The sequence below is a fragment of the Fukomys damarensis genome, unplaced genomic scaffold (genome assembly GCF_012274545.1).
Source record: "Fukomys damarensis isolate Sample0158 unplaced genomic scaffold, DMR_v1.0_HiC HiC_scaffold_19, whole genome shotgun sequence".
In the NCBI taxonomy this organism is placed as follows: domain Eukaryota; kingdom Metazoa; phylum Chordata; class Mammalia; order Rodentia; family Bathyergidae; genus Fukomys; species Fukomys damarensis.
In genome coordinates this window covers 11,651,522-11,673,290 of record NW_022900931.1, presented here as the reverse complement: position 1 = coordinate 11,673,290, position 21,769 = coordinate 11,651,522, and the positions used below count along the sequence as shown (strand labels likewise).

The following is a 21,769-nucleotide window of genomic DNA, read 5'->3' as shown; positions in this document are numbered from 1 at the left end:
TATCCAAGGAGTCAGGAATTTAAGTCTGCTCCCTGGAACTGTGCTCCCTTTTCATTTTCTTTTTAATAGCTAGAGAATTAAAGTAAGAGCTCTAAAAAACTGCCGCCATTTTTAAGACATGGTGGTGAGAGAAGTCTGACAGGGCAGATACATCTGGCCCTTGTCCCTATCCTTGGCATCCGATCTTGGTAAAGTTGCAAAGCTCTTCTTGACTTTAATGAAAGGGTTGGATGATGTCAGATGCTATATCTCTCTCACTAACTCATTAATGGTCATTAATTTTAAAAATCTAGTATTTTGTAAATATATGGAGGGCAGAGAAGTATCGCATTGCCAGGGCTCTTGGTTTGTTGAGAAAATTCTGGCAGAGCTCCTCCAGGTGCCTCCTACACAGGGCACACTGCTGGATCATTGCTTTGGCTGTCATCATGGTACAGCAGATGAGCTCTGCATGGCATGGGCAAAGTCAAAGAGGCACAGGGCTTGTTGCCCTTAACTTGACCCCATTAAATCAACTAGAGTGTGACTTCAGCCTTTTAAAGCAAATGTGTTGGATCTGAACCCACCAGAATTCTGCGGCTCTTTCTCAATAAGGAGGCAAATAGGAAACGAGATAGGTTTTACTTTATTCAGGCTAAATTAGGGGTCTGTGTAGTCCAGGGTGTGACACGTGACATAAGAAAGCTCCTGCATCCCGGGAGCTTTGTGAAACTGACTTCACTTCAGGTGGTGACCTCAGGCAAAGATGCTGAACTGAGAATCAGAAGACTCAAGTTCTAGTCCTTACTTGGGAAAACACTTGGCATCTTGGACCCTGTTCTCTCTTCTCTAAAATAAGGTTCTTAAAGGGTGATTTCTAATTTTTCTTCTAGCTCGGGCAATATGAGATTTTGTTATATGTGAGAACTTTCTGAGAAAAGCCATCAGGTTTCTTAGAGGTCTGACTACATCCTGGAGAGAAATCAAGCAATCGTTAAGATGTGTCATCCTTGCTTAGGGCTGGTAAATATTTGCAAGCTTCTCATTAGCAGCTGAATGGTGTCAGATCATGGAGAATTACTCAGAAAAACACAATGTGAATGATTAATCTATATGCTGCTGAAGGATATACATGATTGAAAGATACTTTGGAAAAGAATATTTTATATACTGTCATAACATTTTATTAGTCATTTTTAAAAGTGAAAAAATATTGGAGAATTGCTTTGGTAGATAAAAGGAACTTGAAGAGATGGACACTATAGAAAGAGAATGATTTCTAAGGAAACTCAGGAGGATGTGAAGCAAGAATAACTAGAGAGAATTAACTACAGGCCAATCACTTTGCCCAGGAGTATGGTCTGTTTCTTGAAAGTTCAAATTTCTCAGCTTAGCTATTTCACTGTCGCCCTCTCTGAAGGAGTCATCTTGAGAGCCTATATACATATTCCACTTACGCTACTCATGAATAGAATTACTCTGAAGCTTCCTTTTTATAACTGCCTTCTGAAGCGGACACTTTCTCTTAAACATTTTAACACACTTTATTTTAGATAAAGTCAGAATTACTCAGAGCCACATCAAGTGAAAAGATGGTGCTTAAGCCAGGTTATCCACTTCCTCCTTTCCTTCTCTCCTGCCCTCACCGTTTCTCTCCTCATTCCCTCTGTCGTTTCTTCTCTTCCTTTATTCAAAAAAGGTCTGGGGCTAAATTATTTTGTTTGTCCTAGAATCTTTCCTTGAGAATTTTAAGAAATCATTCCAAATAAACCAGTATTGTCCTGCTAAGAACATATTTTCCAAATTAATTAATGGGTGTTTACATTCTAGTTGCATAGTTTAAAACAGTCTGTCTGTGGTTTTGTAATAATATTCCTTAGAACGAAACCCACGGGGCTTTTGGTTGGGTGTTAGAGTCGTGGAAGATTACAGGAGACCTAAATGTTATCTCCCAGCTAGTGATGGGCTTGACTAAGCAGGACAGAAGTAGGAGCTGAGAAGCAGCAGCAGGAGAGGAGAAGGGGCTGATGGAGTCTTGGATGAGGGGAACTCTACTCCCTTGACTGGAGGTGTCCAGAGAGGAAGGAATTTAAAGCCGTGGTGTAGGACAATTACATAAAGGAACAGGGAGTATTCAACTCACATTGCATGTGAGAATCAGGATAATACAGTAGGAAAGACACTGGGCTGAAGATTTACTTAAAATCCTACTTCTGCTTCCAATTAGTAATGTCACTTTGGACAAATAATTTAACCTCTCTATGCTTGTTTCCTAATTCATCAAATTAAAATTATAGAACTAAATGAGTTTAGAATTTTAGTAAAGATTAAAATCTGTTTTATAAGAGATGCATGATAAATGTTTTAAATATTTGAAAAACATGTGGAAAAAGGATTGGACTAAGACTACAATATCTACGAAGAAAACAAGTGTTAGAGGATTGAAATGGAGTAGGTATCAGCTTTAAGTAAGATGGAATGCCCGACCATGAGATGGCACCTTGAGGATGCGGGGACAAATGTCCCATCAGTGGGAGTATTCAAAATGAGCTGAGGGGACCGGTTTTGTGATGTTATAGAGGGGAAATGTCAGCTGCAAGAAGTGGCATGCTAGCTGATTATAAATGTCTTTCAGATCTACAATTGTAGGGATATCTAATCTTTGGGGATCATCTTTGCTCTTGATTGCATTTGGAATGATGGGCCTAAGAGTCCCAGTACTAGGAGTGAGAAATAACCTATGAGGGTTGGGCTCATGTTGCCATCTTTGAAATTGCCAAAAGGAGATGCATTCTAGCCACATTGCTCCTTGCAGGACTTGGCGTCTCCAAGCCTCACTGAGAAGAGTTAAAAGAGGGACCTTAAAGCTGCTTCCTCTTCTACTACTGTAAGGTGCCTCTTGATTGTTCAGCAGACCCACATATTACAAGCAGTGCTAGGCCCAAGCTCTGGAGCAGTGTGTTAAGTGAACACGGAGCTAATCATTATTGATTGCTTGAGCCCTTATGGTAAAGGGGCATTAATTACCAAGAGGCCAGTTGCACTGATATAGTTGTAATGAGCATACCTATGGGAATTCCCAGTGATGGAACTGCTCATTACAGCAGCCAGCAGGGGAGAGTGGGGAGGATGTGTCCAGGAAGAAGATAATTTCATTATTCTGACTTTGGTTACCTCCAAAGTTTCTGCTAGTTTATGCTCCTGTCCCAGAACACTTTGTGCAATGCCTCCATCTCCTCCAAGGGTACTTTCTGTTCACTGTAAATAATGCAATAATGATTGTTTTCAGATGCATCCTGTGGCATCAGTCTTCCTAGTGGACTCACTTGATGACTCTTAGGCATATGGGCTGGGCAAGGGATTAATAAGAGTTTAAAATATATGTGCACATCTAGAAGGAGAGCAACCCTTGGTCCGACAAATCACCTTTCTTAGCAGAAATGTGTCTTAGTACTCACCTATTTCCTTTTCTTATTTTTACCTACTCTGCCCCTTTATTTCATCTCCTTTTTTGAATGATAATTGTTAGCACTTAATGGGGATTCACTGCACACCAGGTCCTAAGGTAAGTGCTTGACCAGTTATCCCATTTAAACCTAGTGAATTGGTCCTTTTCTTACCTCACTTTCTGTAGAGAGGAAAAAACCCTGAAGTTCAGAAGGCTAAACAATTCGCTCAAAGTAGTAGCTATAGAAAGAACTCAAACCAAGTACTTTTATTTTAAATTATATTATTTCCCTCTATTTTTATTAGGTAAAAACATGAATGACTGTCTTGTATAATCAAATGAATGTTCAAAAAGTACCAAATTTTCTAATGGTATTTGTCTTTCCACTGGTTTATTTCCATTTACCTTTCTCTTTCTTGTTCTTAGTATACTTCCTTTATGTGTTTAAGCTTCTTTTTATTTTATCTTTACAGGTATCTGATCAATGTCACTTTTGAGGGGAGAAATCTGTCCTTCAGTGAAGATGGCTACCAGATGCACCCGAAACTGGTGATAATACTTCTGAACAAGGAGAGGAAGTGGGAGAGGGTAGGACACGTCTTTGATAATTCTTGTGCAAAGTAGAAGGGAAAAAATCTAAAATTTTGACACATATTACCGGAAATAAGAAACAAAAAACATTCTTTGGTTTTCTTCACCAGATCCAGGGAGCAAGAGATCAAAAGCTTTAAAGGAGAAACCTGTTCTCAAGTTGTGCCTTCCTTGTCTTGCCACTTTGGTTAATCAAAGCTTGCTTTCTTTATGAGTTCCATTTATTATCAATAATTTCATGGCTCTTTGAATCTGGACTTTGTTTTAATGGACTTTGTTATATGTATGCAGTACGACATAATTTGGTGGAGAAACCAAGTAGGTGCTACAATTCAGAAGCTGTGCTCCAGTTCAGAAGCTGTGTTCTACAGAGTGTCTAGGTAGACCCCATACAGCCTTGTCCATGAGCAGACAGGTTGAGATTTACTAGTATGTTTGAAGAGTTGCCACCCAAGGCTTTGCTCAGAAGCTCCGCCATTGCCAGCTGATCAGAGAGTTTGACATTCCATCATTAGAAATTGATTTCTGTGGGTGTCCAACTGCTCTATTCAACAACTTGCCTGCTTAGGACCTTGGGGAAAATCTTTTAACTACTCTGTGCCTTGGTTTCCTCACCTATAAAAAGAGATTAGTAATAATAGTACACCTGTTACAGACATGGGGATTAAATATATTACTACCCATAAAGTACTTGGAAAGGCTCCTGACACGCAGTGAGCAGAAACTAAATACTAGCTTTAGGTCTTATTGCTGATCCTCAAACACAAATGTTACAGAGACTAAGGTTGTGACTGGCTTTTCTCGGTTTGTTCTGGTGGGCTCATGGCCCTTGAGACACTTTGCTGGAAAAATGGTTTTGCAGATGAATAATACTGGGGAATGCTATCTATTGTTTCTTGTTCTAAGAGATTCTCAGACTGTATTAGTATTAGGTGTCTTCTAGCAAAGTCTTTTATTTTATTTAATATATCATTTCCTTGCATTATTTTACCTCAAGGTCCCTTGTTCAGGATATTCATGCTCCATGCAAACACTGCCGATACTGATTTAAGGTAATTGTCCATGGACTGTATGGCCAGCTGTCTAAGAGCAGGCTTCACTATGTCAGTGTTGTTCTGACTATAGAGGAAACCTAGTATGTTAGTCAGCTTTCTGTGACTGTGACAAAAAACCTGAAATAGATCGACTTTTGCGAGGAAAGGTTTATTTTGGCTCACAGAGGCGCAGGTTTCATTTTGTATCCTGTTTCTTTGGGCCTGTGATAAGGAACATGTGGCTGAGGGGACTTCTTAACCTCCTGGTCAGTAAGCAGAGAGAGGAAGGGCCTGGGGCCGCACATCCCCTTCAAATTTCCCTCACTAAGCTTTATCTTCTCAATATTCTGTCACCTCCAAGTATTGCCACAGGCTAGGACCAGATCTTCAGCACCTAGACTTTTGCAGGATATTCAAGATCCAAACTATAGCATCCAGCTGTGTATTTCTAGAGAGAGTAACCAAGAAAAGAGGTCAGAGGGAAGCTCCCTAAGATTCACTATCTTTTCAAAGAGAGCCCTGGACAGCTAGTTGAGTGATTGTTTACCTGTGAACTAGGCAGGTGTGGCCCAAGTTAGTGCACCATGGGACCTGATTGTTCAATTGAAAGACCTCAGTCTGTCATGTAATTGCTATCATTAGGCATAGCCATAAGGCTTACATTGTGCCTGATGTCCTTGATTAAAGTTTTACTACCCTCACTGGGTTATCATTTGTTCACAAATCCTTGTTCTCCAAGCTCCTGCTCTCCATCCCAATCAAGCTGCTTTCACTGCTGCAATGGAGACGTTATAATTTCACAAGTGTTCTGGCCCCTCATGTATAACAGGCACTTCTGCCTATCTTCAGAAGAGCAGTTATTAATAACTGAGACTTCATGCATGGATCAAAGACACCCAGCTGGGATGGCTCTTATGCAGTGGTCTCGTGATTACTGTCTCAAGCAGGAAGCTTCTCACCACTGTCCCTAAAGAGGCACCACTTAAACAGTCCTACTAACTCTCCTCAGCTGGGATCTGAAGAGTGGGCTCTGTCTCACTCAGAACTGAATGCTCTCTGTAGATTTAGATGTCTTGCCTCATCAAGTCTACCTTTCTTCTGGCTCCCAAATTTATTTCTCATTTATTTGTTTTAAACATGATCCAAGAACAACTGAATTTTTAAATGAGCCTCTGTCCCTGATACTAGCCTTTATCAGCTCAAGTCTGCCCCACCTGTAGCTGCTGGAATGAGCTCCTAAAACAAGAATATATATTCTTGTGCTGGGGATTTAGATCAGTGGTTCCGCCACCTGCGTTCAAGTGCAAAGACCTGAGTTCAATCCCCAGTACCAAAAAGAAAAAAAAAGTGTATATTCTTTCCCTGCCCAGAACCACCTCAAAGCTTCTGTGGCTTATGGATTGTAGCCACATTCTGTCCATTCTTGTTTTCAAGGTTGTGGTCTACCTTCCACAGGTCTTCGCCTCTTTGTCATTTCCTACAATGGACTCCTTTTGGTCCTGAGAGTGTGCCCTTGTATGTCCTGCCCTCTGTACATGTCATGTGGTTTCCCTTTCCTCGAATGCACTGTATTTTTACACAAATCATCCTTTGATGTGCAATTAAAATGTTGCTGCCTTCTTCCCAGATCCCTGATTACAATATAATGTCTCTCTCTTGTCCTCTGTAGCTTTGGTCCACATTTCCTTTGCAGCTCTCATCATACCTGCCTTATGTTAGCATTGTGTGCATGCATACTCCCAAAGGGCAGAGTCTATGTCTGTCTTCCTGTTATTGTGTCTTCAGAGCATCCTGGAAGAATGTATTGCATAGAACCACTCAATAAATATTTGTGGAATGAATGAGAACCATTACACACTAAAAATCTAAAATCTACTACTGAAAGTCCATGTGTATGCTGTTGCCCTTGATACAATAGCTGTTTTTTTTTTTGAAGAGGGAATAAAGTCTTTATGTAGATTGAATTTTTATAGATCATACTTTAAATTTAATGAAGGAGCTTTCTATTTAAAGAAAGTCTGTGGTTAATCATTTTGTAAAGCATTTTGGGAGGGGGTGAGTTTATATAATAGAATATTTTCATATAAACTTGGTTAAGCCAGGGAACATTTCTGAAAATAGATGTTTAGTGTCCATTGAGTCCACGCAGCTACAAAATTATACATCTTCTATAGGGGTCACTTGAGGGCAGAGAGGAAGGGCAGGAGCCAGGCAGGACTCTAGGGCTTGTCTGGAATGTGGAGAAAATGCACTGTGAGAGGTTGCACCTTTTCTATTGCTGTTCCTTTGGCCCCAGTATATCATTCTCAAGATTCCTAATGCCATTCGTAGGTCCTTGTAATCCAGAAGGATTTTTATGGTGTCTGTGGATTCCAGGGTCAGCAGGTACCAGGCAGAGTCCAGAGGCAGGCACCAGGATGAGCATCCTGCGTGGAGGAGTGACACACTGGAAAGATAGACAGTGTTAGTGGAAGATACCTGGGCTAAGAGCTATGAGCACAGTCACTAAATGATAGCTATGTGACCTGCTGTCTTCACTTTCCTTGACCTTTACTTCCTCATCTCTAAAATGATGGGATGAGCCTAAGACCTCTTAGGGACTTTACAACTCTAAATTCTAGAATTTCAAATTCTTGCTGTAAATGAATAGGAGCTTGAAATGGAAATTGGGAAGAGTGCTGAAGTATACAAAGGGAGCTTGTGTTTGTTCAGAAGGACAGTAGCTCTTAGCGCATCTGTGCCATTCTTGTCGTTCAGGTAAATATCATGTCCCCAGAAAGGCCTCTCCTCATGACCAGTGCTAAAGTATTTAGCCAACTACTCACTGCATCGTAACAGTTTAACTTTCGCTTTTCCTTTCCTTTCCTTTCCCTTCCCTTCTCCTTTCCTTCCTTCCTTCTTTCCTTCCTTCCTTCCTTCCTTCCTTCCTTCCTTCCTTCCTTCCTTCCTTCCTTCCTCCCTCCCTCCCTCCCTCCCTCTCTCTCTCCCTCCCTCCCTCCTTTGGTACTACAGATTGAACCTAGGGCCTTCTCACTGAGCAACATCCTCAGCCTTTTTTATTCCTTTATAGTGAGATAGGGTCTAACTACATTACCCAGGCAGGACTCAGACTTGTAATTCTCTTGCCTCGATCTTCCTGAGTGCTGGAATTACAGCTGTGCACCGCCATGCCAGGTCAGTTTAATTTTCTTCCATATACTTGTTACCTTATGTTCTGCTTATTTGCTTGCTTGTTTGTTCATTGCCTGCCCCTCTCATCGAGACAGATGTTTTATGGAGACAAGGACCTTGTTCACCCTACAGTGCTAGAATTTAAGTGGAGTGACTGACTCAAAGTAATTATTGAGAGATAAATGTTAACTAAATGAGGACTCTGTATGGTTAAGCAAATTACAAATTGATCAGCATATTCACTGTCACCCTGGAAATCCTCCATTTGAGAAGAGTGGTTTACTGAAGAGTGCATGAGAGCAGGTGCCACCCCACCTTTGGAGTGCGTACTCCAGGGCCCATGAAGGACTTTGGGGGAAATCTTCAAGGAGGCTCAAAACCCCACAAAGGTGTGAGGTGTGTGAAACACCTTCTAACAAGGGGTCTTGTGTGGAGGAAGATGCATTGAGTTGTGGGTATGAACCATGTGGTGGATTTTACAAAATTTCTTCAGGTTCTTAAAAAAGTAGTCCCAAAGCTGCTGTCTTATAAATATGGTTCCTTTGAAATGACTTGAAGTCAACACAATATAATCTGTGGTTTGGGAAATCAGAGAGAACTGCCTTCAGTTCCCCATGTTGCCATTTATCAGCTGTGTCAACATGGATGAGTGATGATATTACTGGAGACTATTTCCCTTTAGTAAGACAGAGTTTTACGTAGGCTGTTGTAAAGATTAAATGGGATCTTACGGTCAAACACCAGTTAATTCTGACTGAAACAGTATTCAACAAATATCCTTTTGTTGTCGCTATCCTTCAGGTGTAATTTTTCAGATGATATTTTTGCACATGGCAAAATCAAATGGTACAAATGATCACCCAGTAAAAAGGAAGTCTTCTTCTTACCTGTAATCCTTATCCTTTCTCTCTGGAACAATCATCACTTCCAATTTCTGGAATCCTCCCCGGAGCGATCATTGTTGCCAATTTCTTATGTATTCCTCTGAAAATACTATAAACACATAAAAATGTGATGTATTTACTCAACCTGCTTTAAAAAGCAAACAATATCTGATCCTGTGTACCTTTAATGGGATCCTACTAGGAGGCATGGGGGCTACAGTAGCAGAGATACCACTAGATGATAAATATGCTCAAACCCAGAACATCTTTCTGGTATTTAGGAATGTGGAGGACATTTACAAATTCACAGACACACACACAGGCACACTGTCATAACAGTGAGTTGGGAAGGGTAGGCAATGGTGAAAAAAGTGATTATATGCAGAATAGGTGCGTTTGTGAGTCTCTAAGTTGGGGACAGCTGCATAAACTTGCATTAAAAATAGTCTGGCACAGAGAAGCTGCTCCATCCTGCGCTCAGGCTTCTGTCTCTATCAGAGCTTCTCATGATTTGCTTCATTGCAACTGCTCTGTGCTTCCATTTAATTGTTCCTAAAATGGGGATAATAAAAATGAAATGTAGTGGGGGTGTGTTCTGAGTAATGACTTCAAGAAATGATGATGGTGCATTTTCAAGCTGTAAGATGTAAACAGACCTTAAAGGGACTGTCTGGGTCAGAATTAAAGGAGGAAATGTAAATTTAATCTTTGGCTCTCTTCTCTTCAATGATACAGTGTGTGTTTTATAAGCCCACTCCTCTTCCCTTTCTTCACCTACCAGAAAATGCCCTTCTTTCTGTAAATTAAGTACGCTCAGCTCAGTTTGTTTGAGTCATTTCTTGACTCCCCAGGCCTCTTATCATCTATAGTTTGCAATCCTGAGATGACACAGCCACATCCATCAGTGAAGGAAGTGCCAGAAATGAAAGCACTTTGCATAATAGTACTTGTGAATGCCCGATGCATAAATACTTATGCATTAATGGTGGTCAGTGGCAGGGAGGAAGGCTACCCTAGCCGAGAAAAGAAAGACCCTCCCTAGAGCTGCAGTAGCAACAACGTATAAGAATGAATACTCTTCCAGCATCAGGATCCTGGGATTTAAGACAGCTTAAAGGAAGCTAACATGTATGGGAGCCTCATATCCAGATGTGATGCTTTGTGAGCCTAGCACTGAAGGACAGTAGTGGCCATCATTCACAATGGTCAATTTGGTGATAGCATAATAACAGTTGACTGCTGCTGTGGCAGGTATCATTTGGAAGCTTTGACTGACAAAACAACCTCTCCATCCCTCCCACATTCACAGACGCTCACACATTCATGAGCACACACACCGACAGACTTCTCATGGGCACAGTATCCTTTCTGTTTATACCCCTGTGTCCAGGACAGAGTAGGACAAGGCACCACTGAGCAGGCTGATAAATATTTGGTGACTACCCCAACACATCTGCACACACTGTTCTACCTCCAGCCTCAGGGGCATAACCATGCTTGCTCCAGGCTGCAAAGAGGGCACTGAAGAAGTGGAACAAAAACTGTTCATGTCAGAGGGGTTTGTTCTGTGTCTCCTAATACGACATTTGATGATATGAAAATTTTTACCAACTTTGAACTGAATTCTCATATGCATCATTGCATTAAGGCATTAGAACATAGGAGAAAAATGTGGAGAAAAGCTACAAGAATTTAGGTTGTTGGGGGAAGAAGAAAAAGGCAAGTAGGTGATGACTTACTCTCCTTAAGTGTATGAATAATTATTGTACCATGTGTAGAGATCAGCTCTTCACTTCCTCCTGAGACAGAACCAGAGTAAATGGGCTTAAGATCAAGCAGAAAGGATTTATGTTGACTACAAGGAGATTTGCTCAATAGAGAGAAGTGTCGAGTACTAAAACTGCATCAAGAAATGACTGTGAAAGTCCAGAAAATTGCAAGTCCTTGTCTTTCTCTACTATCTGGTCCTTCCAAAGCAAGGGAACATAAGCTCCGGGCTGTTTTCTTTTTTTCCCTTCCCACTACCTTTTCTTCCTTTCCTGCCTTTGGGGTTCTTTATCCCTCCCTATCTACCTTCCTCCCTGTCTCCCTTCCTTTTTTTCCTTCCTCTCTTCTTTTCTTCCTTCTTCTCTTCCTTCCCACAAGTAATTATTCAACACTTACCAGGAGCCAAGGACTGCCTCTACCAAATTAGTATCATAGTTTTCCTAGTGGCTGAAATTAGAAATAACAATAACAACCAATCAAAACCAAAACCAAAACCAAAACAAACACCAAGTATGTTGCACAAAGAAACTTTCTCTAACCTAACGTGATTTTTCAGTGTCCCTGTTTGATATGATCTAACACTGGGTTGACAATTCATGTTGCTAGGCTCTCCTAACAAGTTTTACTTATGCCAGTGATTTACACATTTTGGGGTGCTTTCATGACTTGGGATTATCACAAAACTTCATATTTAGGTGCTCCCTTTTACTCATTGCCTGAGCTCCAAGAAGCACTGGCCCATAATTGTGACTATATGCTTCTCAGGGGTTCTAGGAATAGACTATTAGGGGCAGCCACCAGGATGAGGAGGAGATGGGTATACTATCAAGCCCTAAATTCTCAACATGCAGTTAGCTTCAGTACATCTTGCCAAGCTGCATCTGCATATAAGTCTATGAAATCATTCAGTGAGCAGAGCAAGAAACCTAGGGGAGCAAGCTTCAGAGAAATACCCTTTCATAAAGGCTAGTTGCCTTCAGGTGCTTGTCATTGGCCACTGAATGAAAAGGATAAAAGAACAAGATAACCTTATTGCCTTTACTTCTAAAACTGCACTTGCTGATCTGGACAAAAAAGTAGAACTGAAGTCAAGGGACTGAAGTTCTGGTTTAACCTTGGTTTAAAGCAACAGGAAAAAGGAAGCCATGTCCAAAGCCCCCAAAATTCTCCCACCCACCTTGTTAGATTTTTATTGAGATTTTTTTATGTCATGATCATGATTTGTGGCCAGCTCCTGAGTCTTTGGAACTATTTTTCTAATTTCTACATACTGTATTTTTCCAACAGTGGTATTTTGCATGTGTTGCCATAGAATCTGAGACATCATGTATGAATAGTTTACAAGCTACTTTTTTCTCTTATGATACTGTGGACATATTCTTATTTTATTAATATTCAAAAATACTGAAACTTAATAGCTGTCTGATATTTCATTGTACACACTCATCCTACTTCTTCAAACCAATTCCTTCTGATGAGACATTTCATATATCTGTTAAATTGAGACTCTATTTTTCATGTAAAAAGTTTCAGAGGTGTTGGTCCAGCTTTGATGCCATAAGGTTGATTTTCATAGTGAGAGGAGTTGGTCAAGTTTTTTAAATTTAATGTCTTTAAATGTTAAAAGTGAAAACCTTCCATTTGGAAATTGTTTGGTTGGTATTAATTTAGCAACAAGCAGTGGTATGTGTGCAGTGTATGGAAGGATCTCCTTTGTTACTCATGATCTTCTAGGAGTCATAGAAGCCCTTCTCTCTGTGATCTGATGTAGTGTGGCTGTTTTCCAACTTTACTGAGAAGCAAATCTCTCATCTTTGGGAGTGTCGGCCATGTGTTCTGACTATTTCCAATTTTCATCATATCGATTTCATTTGTTTGAGAGTTAGTGGCTTGTAAAATTCAGACCCATGTTCCTGAGGAACCGTGGGGCTCATGCTTGGTATGGCACACTTTCTAGTGCATATAAGTGACCCAGTGGGAGGGAGCAGTGCTCTTCTTTCGCCAGAGAGGGCAGCACCTGGCAACTGGTTCCCCGCAGGCTGATGTATACTGTTCTTTTCATACCTTTATGTATTTTCCACCATGTAAGCTACTTTGTGCATACCTTAATAGCGTACTGACTTTAGCTGAGATCTAACGTTTAACAAAAGCTATAATATCTGATTGTCCTTTATATACATTTGTGATCTAGCACCAGTAAATCTTATGCTTTAAGTTTTCCTACACTGATGATGGATTTGTACTAGTCCATGCATCATTTCTCTCTCCCTAATGCCTATTTATGAGAGCTGGCCAAGACCAAGGTAAAAGTGATTCGTGTGTTCAGGAACAGAAGCTCTGACCTTGGCATGCTAATTCTGCTAAGCCAGTGATACAAATGTTTAAGAGGAAATATTGGCCAATAAAAAAATAAATTGTCTTAATGAATGAAAGCTATTAATAAAAACTATGGGCACAAATATTCCATAGCCATAGGACACAGATTACTGAGGGCTTTATAATTTTCATAACTTTCTCAATTAGAATTGTTTCTATTCATAGTTAGGTGAACATGTTCATCCATTCCAATAAAGAGGGATATTTTAAGATAGTTTCTAGGATGCTCTGCTGCTTTCCCAGAGCTCTCCTGCCGTGTCATGTGTTCAGGTGGTCTTTGCTGTTCATAAAGGTGGCTGCTGCTAGGTTTGAAGGGCTTCCAGGTCTTCACTCACCAGCTAAATGTTCTGAAGCAGAAGCAACGCTGTGCCAGGGGAATGGTGCAAAGGCAAGTATGACTCTGGAGAGGAACACAGAAGGACAAGAATATGTGCAGCGGGCCATCGCCGGAGAGAGTGACAGTCCTCAAAAAGCATGGAAACCGTGCTCCACTGCTACATTTTCCACTGGCCTGAGTGTCCTCTTTATACCACTTCCTCCCAACACTCTCCCACAGTTGTATAGTCAAATGATTTGGGCTTCATCGGAAGTTATCATCTTCGGCTATTCCTAAAATATGCACCATTTTTTCTCATCCATCCCATAGGAAAGGGATAAAATATCCTCTCTTACGTAGAATTTCTTGCAGATATTTAAGTGACCTCAGCATTCTCTATAGAACATTTTTAAAATAATATTTTTCCATATAAAAGCTGTGAAAGACGTATAAATGCTAGAACAGTCTAGCTTAAGATTAAGAGATGCTAGGCAGATTTGGCTACATAAGAACAGCTGATGTTTTCATATATCAGGTTTTTAACAATGCCATTTATGGAGAACATTAGCATTTATGATTCTTTTTTTCATTCTATTAAAACTTTTTCGCTGTTTACTGGTACCTTTTGGGTATACATTATGATCTCATTCACCATTGGGAATTTGTACTGGTACGAGATATATCTTGGTTCTTCTTTTTTCCCCATTCCCCTGCCCTCCTTTCCACCCCTCCAGCCCTCCCTATTCACAAAAAGTCTTTGTTTCTATTTTTTCTTCTTTCTTCATATATTTTCTTTCCCTTCTTTCCTTTCCCCTCCCCTCTTCCCCACTTCCCCACTTCCCCTTTCCTTTTGGACCTTTTCTCCTCCTCCTCCTTCTTTTTCTTTTTCTATTGAGTTTATTGGTACTTTTTGGGTCTACAGTACAGTTACATTCATCATTGGGATCTTGTACCTTTACATGACAGGTCTTAGTTCTCATTTTTCCCCATACCTGTGCCATCTCTTTACCCCTCCCCACGCCCCTATATAAAAGACTTTGTTTCCATTTTTTTCCATTCTCATGTTTTTTTCTTTCCCCTTATTTTCTTTCCCCTAACCTTCCCACTTCTCCTACACCTTTAGCCCTTTTCTTCATATTTCACATTGTCACTGATAAAATTTGGAACTTATTTACACTTTTAGTTTTTCATACCAGAGAAATTATTTGGTATTTACACGTGTGTCTTATTTATTTCACTTAAGAGTATGGCCTCCCATGTTTATAGTGGCACAGTTTATAATAGCTGGACCTTTTCTTCTTATTTCACATTATCTATTAAACATTTTGACCCTCATTTACACTTTCAGTTTCTCACACCAGAGAATATATTCAGTATTTACACCTGTGTCCTATTTTTTCACTTAGGAGTATGCGTCAATGTGTATCCATTTTTTCTATAAATATCTGTACTTTATCATTCTTTATGGCTAGACAATAAGCCATTCTATTAAAAAATCACATTTTATTTATCCAGTCGCCAGTTGATGGGCATTTTGGCTATTTCCAACATTTAGCTATTACAAACTGTACCAATATAAACATGGGTGCACATATATCACTGTGGTATAATGCTTTAATTGTTTTGGGAAGATACCTAGTAAAGGATAGTTGGGTCAAATGGGAACTCTAATCTTAATTGTTTGGAGGAATCTCTATACTAATTTCAACAAAGGCTGCACCAGTCTTCACTCCCACTAACAGTGGAGAAGGGTTCCTTTCTCCCCACAGCCCCATCAGCATTTGTTATTGGTTGTTTTCTTGATAGCATCAATTCTTTTTGGGGTGAGATGGAATCTCACCATTGTTTTGATTTGCGTCTCTCAAATGACCAGTGATGTTGAACATTTTTTCATGTTTATTTGCTATTTCTACTTTTTCATCCGAGAAATTTCTGTTTATTTCAGATGCCCCTTTGGATTGGATTTTTAAATTTGGAAGGTCTGATTTTTTAAAAGTTCTTTATATATTCTAGATAGTGCATCTTTGTCTGAGGAATGGCTGCTAAAAATTTTTTCCCACATTGTGGGCTGTCTCTTCACTCTGTTGGTGGTTTCTCTTGCTATGCAGAAGCTTTTTAATAAGACAGGGTCCCAGTTGTTAATTCTTTGCGATAGTTCACATGCAACTGAAGTTTTGTACATGAAGTCTTCTCCTATGTCAATGTCTTCAAGAGTTCTTCCTAACCTATCTTCTAGCAGATTTAGTGTCTCGGCTTTCATATTTAGATCTTTGATTTATTTTAATTTTAGTTTAGTGCATGGTAAGAGATATACATCTAGTTTTAATCTTTGACAATCTGAAGCCCAGTTTTTCCAGCACCATTTATTAAAGTGATTATCTTTTCTCTACTGTGGGTGTTTGGCTCCTTTGTCAAAGATGTGGTAGTTAAGTATGTCTGGAGTTATTTCTGCATCTTCTAATCTGTTCCATTGATCAAGTCTATTTCGTTGCCAGTACCATGCTGTTTTTATTTTTATCACAGTAGCTTTGTACTATAATTTCAAGTTGGAGATTGTGATACCCCCTACCTTGTCTTTGTTGCCCAGAATTGCTTTTGCTATTCTGGTTCCAAATGAATTTTTGGATTATTTTCTATAGTTGTGTGAAATAAGATGTTGGAATTTCAGTTGGGATTACATTGAATCTATGTAGCAGTTTTGGAAGTATGGCGATTTTCACTATATTTGATCTTCCTACTGAAGAACAAGGGATGAAGTTTCATTTTCTTATATCCTCTTTGATCTCTTTTTTCAGAGTGCTGCAGTTTTCAGAGTAGAGATCTTTTACTTCTTTCATCAGATTATGACAGTATTTCAATTTTTTATGGTATTGTGAAACAAGTTGTTTCTCTAGTTAACTTTCTCAGTGAGTCTGTTGTTTGTGTACAGGAAGGCTATAGATATTTTGAGTGTTGACCTTGTATCCAACTACTCTACTGAATTTGGCTATTAAGTCTAGAGACTTTTGGTGGAGTTCTTGGGGTCTTCTATATACAGCATCATGTCTTCTGCAAATAGTGATAATTTATAAATAACTTCTATTTCTTTCCCTTGTGTAATTGCTGTGGCTAATGCTTCCAGAACTATATTGAACAAGAGTAGTGATATTGGACATCCTTGTCTTTTTCCTGGTTTTAGTTTGAAAGATTTGAGTTTTTGACTATTTAGTGTGATATTGGCTATTGGTTTTTCATAGATGGCTTTTTATCAGTTTGAGATAAAGACCTGACCATCTATTTCAATTTTCTATGGGATTTTTATCATGAATAGGCATTGGATTTTGTCAAGTGCTTTTTCTGCATCTATTGAGGTGATTGTATTGTTTTTGTCCTTGGCTTTGTTAGTATAATATATTATGTTTATTGATTTGTATGTTGCACAATTCCTGCATCCCTGGGATGAATCCCACTTGGTCAGGGTGTATGATCTTCTTGACGATCTTCTGCATTTTGTTTGCCAGTATTTTACTGAGGATTTTTGCATCATTAGGAAAATTGGCTTGTAGTTCTCTTTTTCGGTTGGGTCTTTCTCTGCTATGGGGTTCAAAGTAATGCTTGCTTCCAGGAATGAATTTGGGAGTATTGCTTTCCTTCAATTTCATTCAAGAGTTTAAACAATAGTGGCAATAAGTCTTCTCTAAATGTCTTATAGAATTCAGCAATAAAGCTATCAGGACCCGAGCTTTTCTTTGTTGGTAAGTTTTAATTATATTTTTAACTTTGTTGATTGATATGGAGTTGTTTAGAATTTTTATATCTTCTTGGTTCAATTAATAATCATTTGTATCTAGAAATCTGTGTATTTCTTCTGTTTTCCATCTGATTGGAGTACAGGTTCTCAAGGTAGGCATTGATGATCCTCTAGATTTCTGATAGGTCTGTTGTAATTTCACCTCTTTCATTCCTAATTGCATAGAATTATCCCTGTCCTTTCTTTCTTTCTTTCTTTCTTTCTTTCTTTCTTTCTTTCTTTCTTTCTTTCTTTCTTTCTTTCTTTCTTTCTTTCTTTCTTTCTTTCTTTCTTTCATTCATAACATTTGCTAAGGGTTTGTCAATTTTGTTTATTCTTTTGAAGAACCAAGCTCTTTTCATCATTGATTTTTTTTGTATCATTCTTTTAGTATCCATTGCATTTATTTCTGCTCTGATTTTTATAATTTCCTACCTTGTATGAGCTTTAGGTTTGTCTTGCTCTTTTTCTAGAAGTTTGAGATTTGGCATTAGGTTGTTCGTTTGAGCTCAATCTATTTTCCAAATATGAGCATTCACTGCTGTGAGTTTCTCTCATAAGACTGATTTCATTGGGTCCCATAAATTCTGGTATGTTGTACTGGCATTATCTTTAGATTGTAGAAACTGTCTAATTTCCTATTTAATCTCTCTGTGATCTATTGGTTGTTCAGGAGGGTGGTTTTTAATTTCCATGTGTTTATGGAGTTCTCATGGGACTTTTTGGTATTGATCTCCAATTTCATTCCACTATGGTCTCATAATATGCAGGGTATCACTTCAGTTCTTTTGCATTTACTTAAGCATGTTCTGTGAGCTAGCATTTTGGAGAACAATGTGCAGCTGAGAAGAATCTGTATTCTGATTTTGTGGGATGGAAGATTCTGTAGACATCTATCAAGTCCATTCATTAAAATTTTGTTCAGTTTTAGTATTTTGTTGATGCTTTGTTTAGTTGATCTGTCTATTTGTGACAGTCAGGTATTGAGGTTCCCCGCTACTATTGCATTAGTGCTTATTTTATTTTTTATATCTGTTAATAATTGTTTTATATACGTGGATGTAATAGTATTTGGTGCATATGTATTTATGATTGTCCTCTCTTCCTCTTGGATTGAGACCTTCTTTGTCTCTCTTAATTACTATTGGTTTGAAATCTACTTTGTTTGCAGATAGAATACCTCCCTGCTTTCTCTTCCTGTTTCCTGTCACATGGAATATTGTTTTCCATTGCTTGCTTGCTTGCTTGTTTGCTTGCTTGCTTTCTTTTGAGACAGGGTCTCACTATATAGTTGAGACTGACCTGGAACTCACTATGTAGCCCAGGCTGGTCTCGAACTCACAGCGATCCTCCTGCCTCAGCCTCCTGAGTGCTGGGATTACAGGCATGTGCCACCACACCTGGCCACTTTTGCTCTTTCTTTCTTCCTTCCTTTCTTTCTTTCCTTCTTTCTTTCATTTTTTTTTTTTTTTGTGTGGTACTGGGGATCAAACTCGGGTCCTTGTGCTTGCAAGGCAGGCAGCAGAACCACTGAGCTAAATCCCCAGCCCCTGTGAATTTCTTTTTTAATTAGGTGTGTTTCTCGTGTGCAGCATGTTGTTGGATCTTGCTTCTTGATCCATTCTGCCAGTCTATTTCTTTTGATTGGTGAATTGAAACCATTTATTTTAATGGTTATAACTTATGTTTTGATTTATCATTGTCGTGGTATTGTCTTGTTGTTGGCTCTTTTATTTATTTATTTTTTCTCCTTTCCAGTTATTTTCTCACCTTGCTTGATGGCTTCCTTCTGTTTTGGTTCATAAAGTTGTAGTCCTCCTTGTCTTTTTCTAGGATATTGTTTAGATTTTTTTTTTTTTTTTTTTTGAGTGCTGGTTTGTTATTCATGTAGATCCTTAGGTGTTCTTTGTCATGAAAGCATCTTATTTCTCCACTGATTTTGAAAGGTAGTCTTGCAGGACACATTAATCTGGGTTGGAAGTTGTGTTCTTTTAAGGCTTGAAATACTTCACTCCAGGCTCTTCTTGACTTGAGGGTTTGTGTTGAAAAGTCTGCTGTGATTCTGGTGGGCTTTCCTTTGTATGTAATTTGTTTCTTTTCTCTAATTTCTTTCATTTATTTATTTTTTTCTGGTACCTGGGATTGAATTTAGGACTTTGCCCTTGGGAGGCAGGCATGGTGCCACTGAGGTAAATCCCTAGCTTTAATTGCTTTTATTATTTTGTTCTTGTGCTGGATTTCTGGAATCTTGACTATTATATGCCTAGGTGTAGATTTATTTTTTTTTTTTGATTGCAGCTAATTGGAGTCCTGTATGTTTCACTTTTCTATATGTCAAATTCTTTTCCCTTGCTTGGGAAGTTTTCTGCCATTACCTCTGTGAACCATTTTTTTTTTGTCATTCACAATATCTCCTTTTTCATTGACTCCAATCAATATTATGTTATTATTCTTTGCATCATCTAGCAGTTGCTGCATTGATTTCTTGTGGTCCCTTGATATTTTTAAGAAATCTCTTTTCATGGTCACTAACTGAAATCCTGTTGGCTATATCTTATATTCTGTCTTCACTTTGGCTCATTCTGCTGTGTATACTTTCAAAGGAGTTTTTAATATCCTGGATATCTGTTTGAATTAGCTTCGTGGATTCCATTTCTTTATTATGTTGGGCATTTGTGTTTTCCATCATGTTCTAGAGCTCTTCTAGTTTTGTTCTGTTTCTGTTGCAAAATCTCTAAACATGTCTTTCATTTTGGACTCCATTTTGGACTCCATTTCTGTAGTTATCTGAGAAATTATTTCTGCTTTGAATTTTTCTAGAACCTCCTTCATTTGTTTTATTATTTCTCTTGTTATTAGTTCAGGGAAACTGGGTCCTTGGGTTTTGGGTTGTTCCACCTCATTGACCCCTATATTTGCCTTTGGTTAGCTGGAAGTCTGGGTTTGGATCTTGTTTAAATGTCTTCTCATTTTTATTTTTTTTGTTGGCTTAATTCTTGGGTTGATCTTTGGGTTTTGAGTCTGTAGTGATCCTCAGATAATCTCAGTTTTGGTATGCATGGAGGCATCACTAACTAGAACAGCCTTATCACTTTAGCCTGAGTAATACACTCAGAATCAACAATAGCATCAAACACAGGCTAGAAAATGACTAATTGTGGTAATTACTTGTCTGTCACTTTTAGCCCCATGAACTAAACTTGTGGTTATGTATCAAAAGCAAGATCCAACCAGAAATATGTTTGTAGTAAATAAAATCTTCAAAATAGTAAATTTGCCCTCTGGTGAGAAGACTTAGAAGAAGTTAGATGGTGAATAGGAAAATAGGAGGAGAGGAAGTGGAGAGAGGTAAGTCTAGAGGATGTAGGTAGATTATGTAAACTTTGTGAAACTGGTGAAGGCAGAAGGAAAAGAGAGAGCGAAGGAATAGAAATAAGAATAGAACAAACTAACAGCAACAGGGAAACTAGAAACCGTTCACACTCATGAAAAGTGGAAACAATTAAAAAAACAGAAAACAGCACAAAAGCAGGAACAAAAAAGGCAACAAAAAAGGAGGAGGAGAAGAGGAGGAGGAAGAAAAGAAGAAAAAGGAAGAAAGAAGAAGAAGAGGAGGATGAGAAGGAAGAAATAGATTTTTAAAAATAAAGGGAAAATGTTCCCTTCAAGTTATGTCTCTGCTGTCCCTTGTGGACAGTGTGGGCCGCATACAGATCTACGCCTATTGATCTCAGCAAGCTGGCCATAGTCTACTGAAATCCAGGCTGGTTTCTGGCTTAGAGACTGGAATTGAGCTCCCAGGCCTTCGATTTTGAACTCTGCACAGTTCTATTGCACGTTTAAACAGCCCTTCCTCAAGAGGAAGTCCAGGTTGTGATAGGAGGTGCTGACTCCCACAACTCACCAACCACTGCCATACACTAACTCTTCATTGGAGTGATTCTGTTGGCTCTCAGTGAGCTTCTTATTCTCAACAAGCCTAGGAAAGACTCTCACTCTGCTGCTCACCACTGAGCCATCTTCCTGGACTCAGAATGATGACCTTTCTACTCTCTGTCATGTGAAGTCTGAACCCTACTGGGACTCCTGAGGTAGAGTTTAGGCTATGTGCCATGCTGCTCTCCAGAATGGCAATGGCAGGTTCCCAATTCTATTAAAACTTTGAGAAATACTTATGTATACATAAGCTGAGGCTCTGAGATGTCACATGATTTGCTCAAAGTTACACGGCTAAGATGTGACAAAGCTAGATCCATCATCTAAACCCATTTGTGTCCCATATATTTTTGCTGCAACACTCAGAGGATCAGATTATAATCAGACTAATAGGATTAAAGAGTAACAATATCAGTGGGGATAATTTTGTAGACCAGAGGACAATTAGTACCATGAAAGCATGGGTGGGGGTAATCACTTAAGAGGTTTAAAACTATA

At 39.0% G+C, this 21,769-nt stretch overlaps 1 protein-coding gene across 1 annotated transcript in view; it reads left to right on the top strand.

Annotated features, from left to right (window-relative positions):
* The window catches only part of Grin2b (glutamate ionotropic receptor NMDA type subunit 2B), a 303,881-nt gene that overhangs the window by 171,663 nt on the left and 110,449 nt on the right, over positions 1-21,769 (top strand). The window contains exon 4 of the mRNA XM_010638438.3: positions 3,901-4,015. Within this exon, the coding sequence (XP_010636740.1) occupies positions 3,901-4,015 (115 nt within the window). The remainder of the gene's footprint in view (positions 1-3,900; positions 4,016-21,769) is intronic.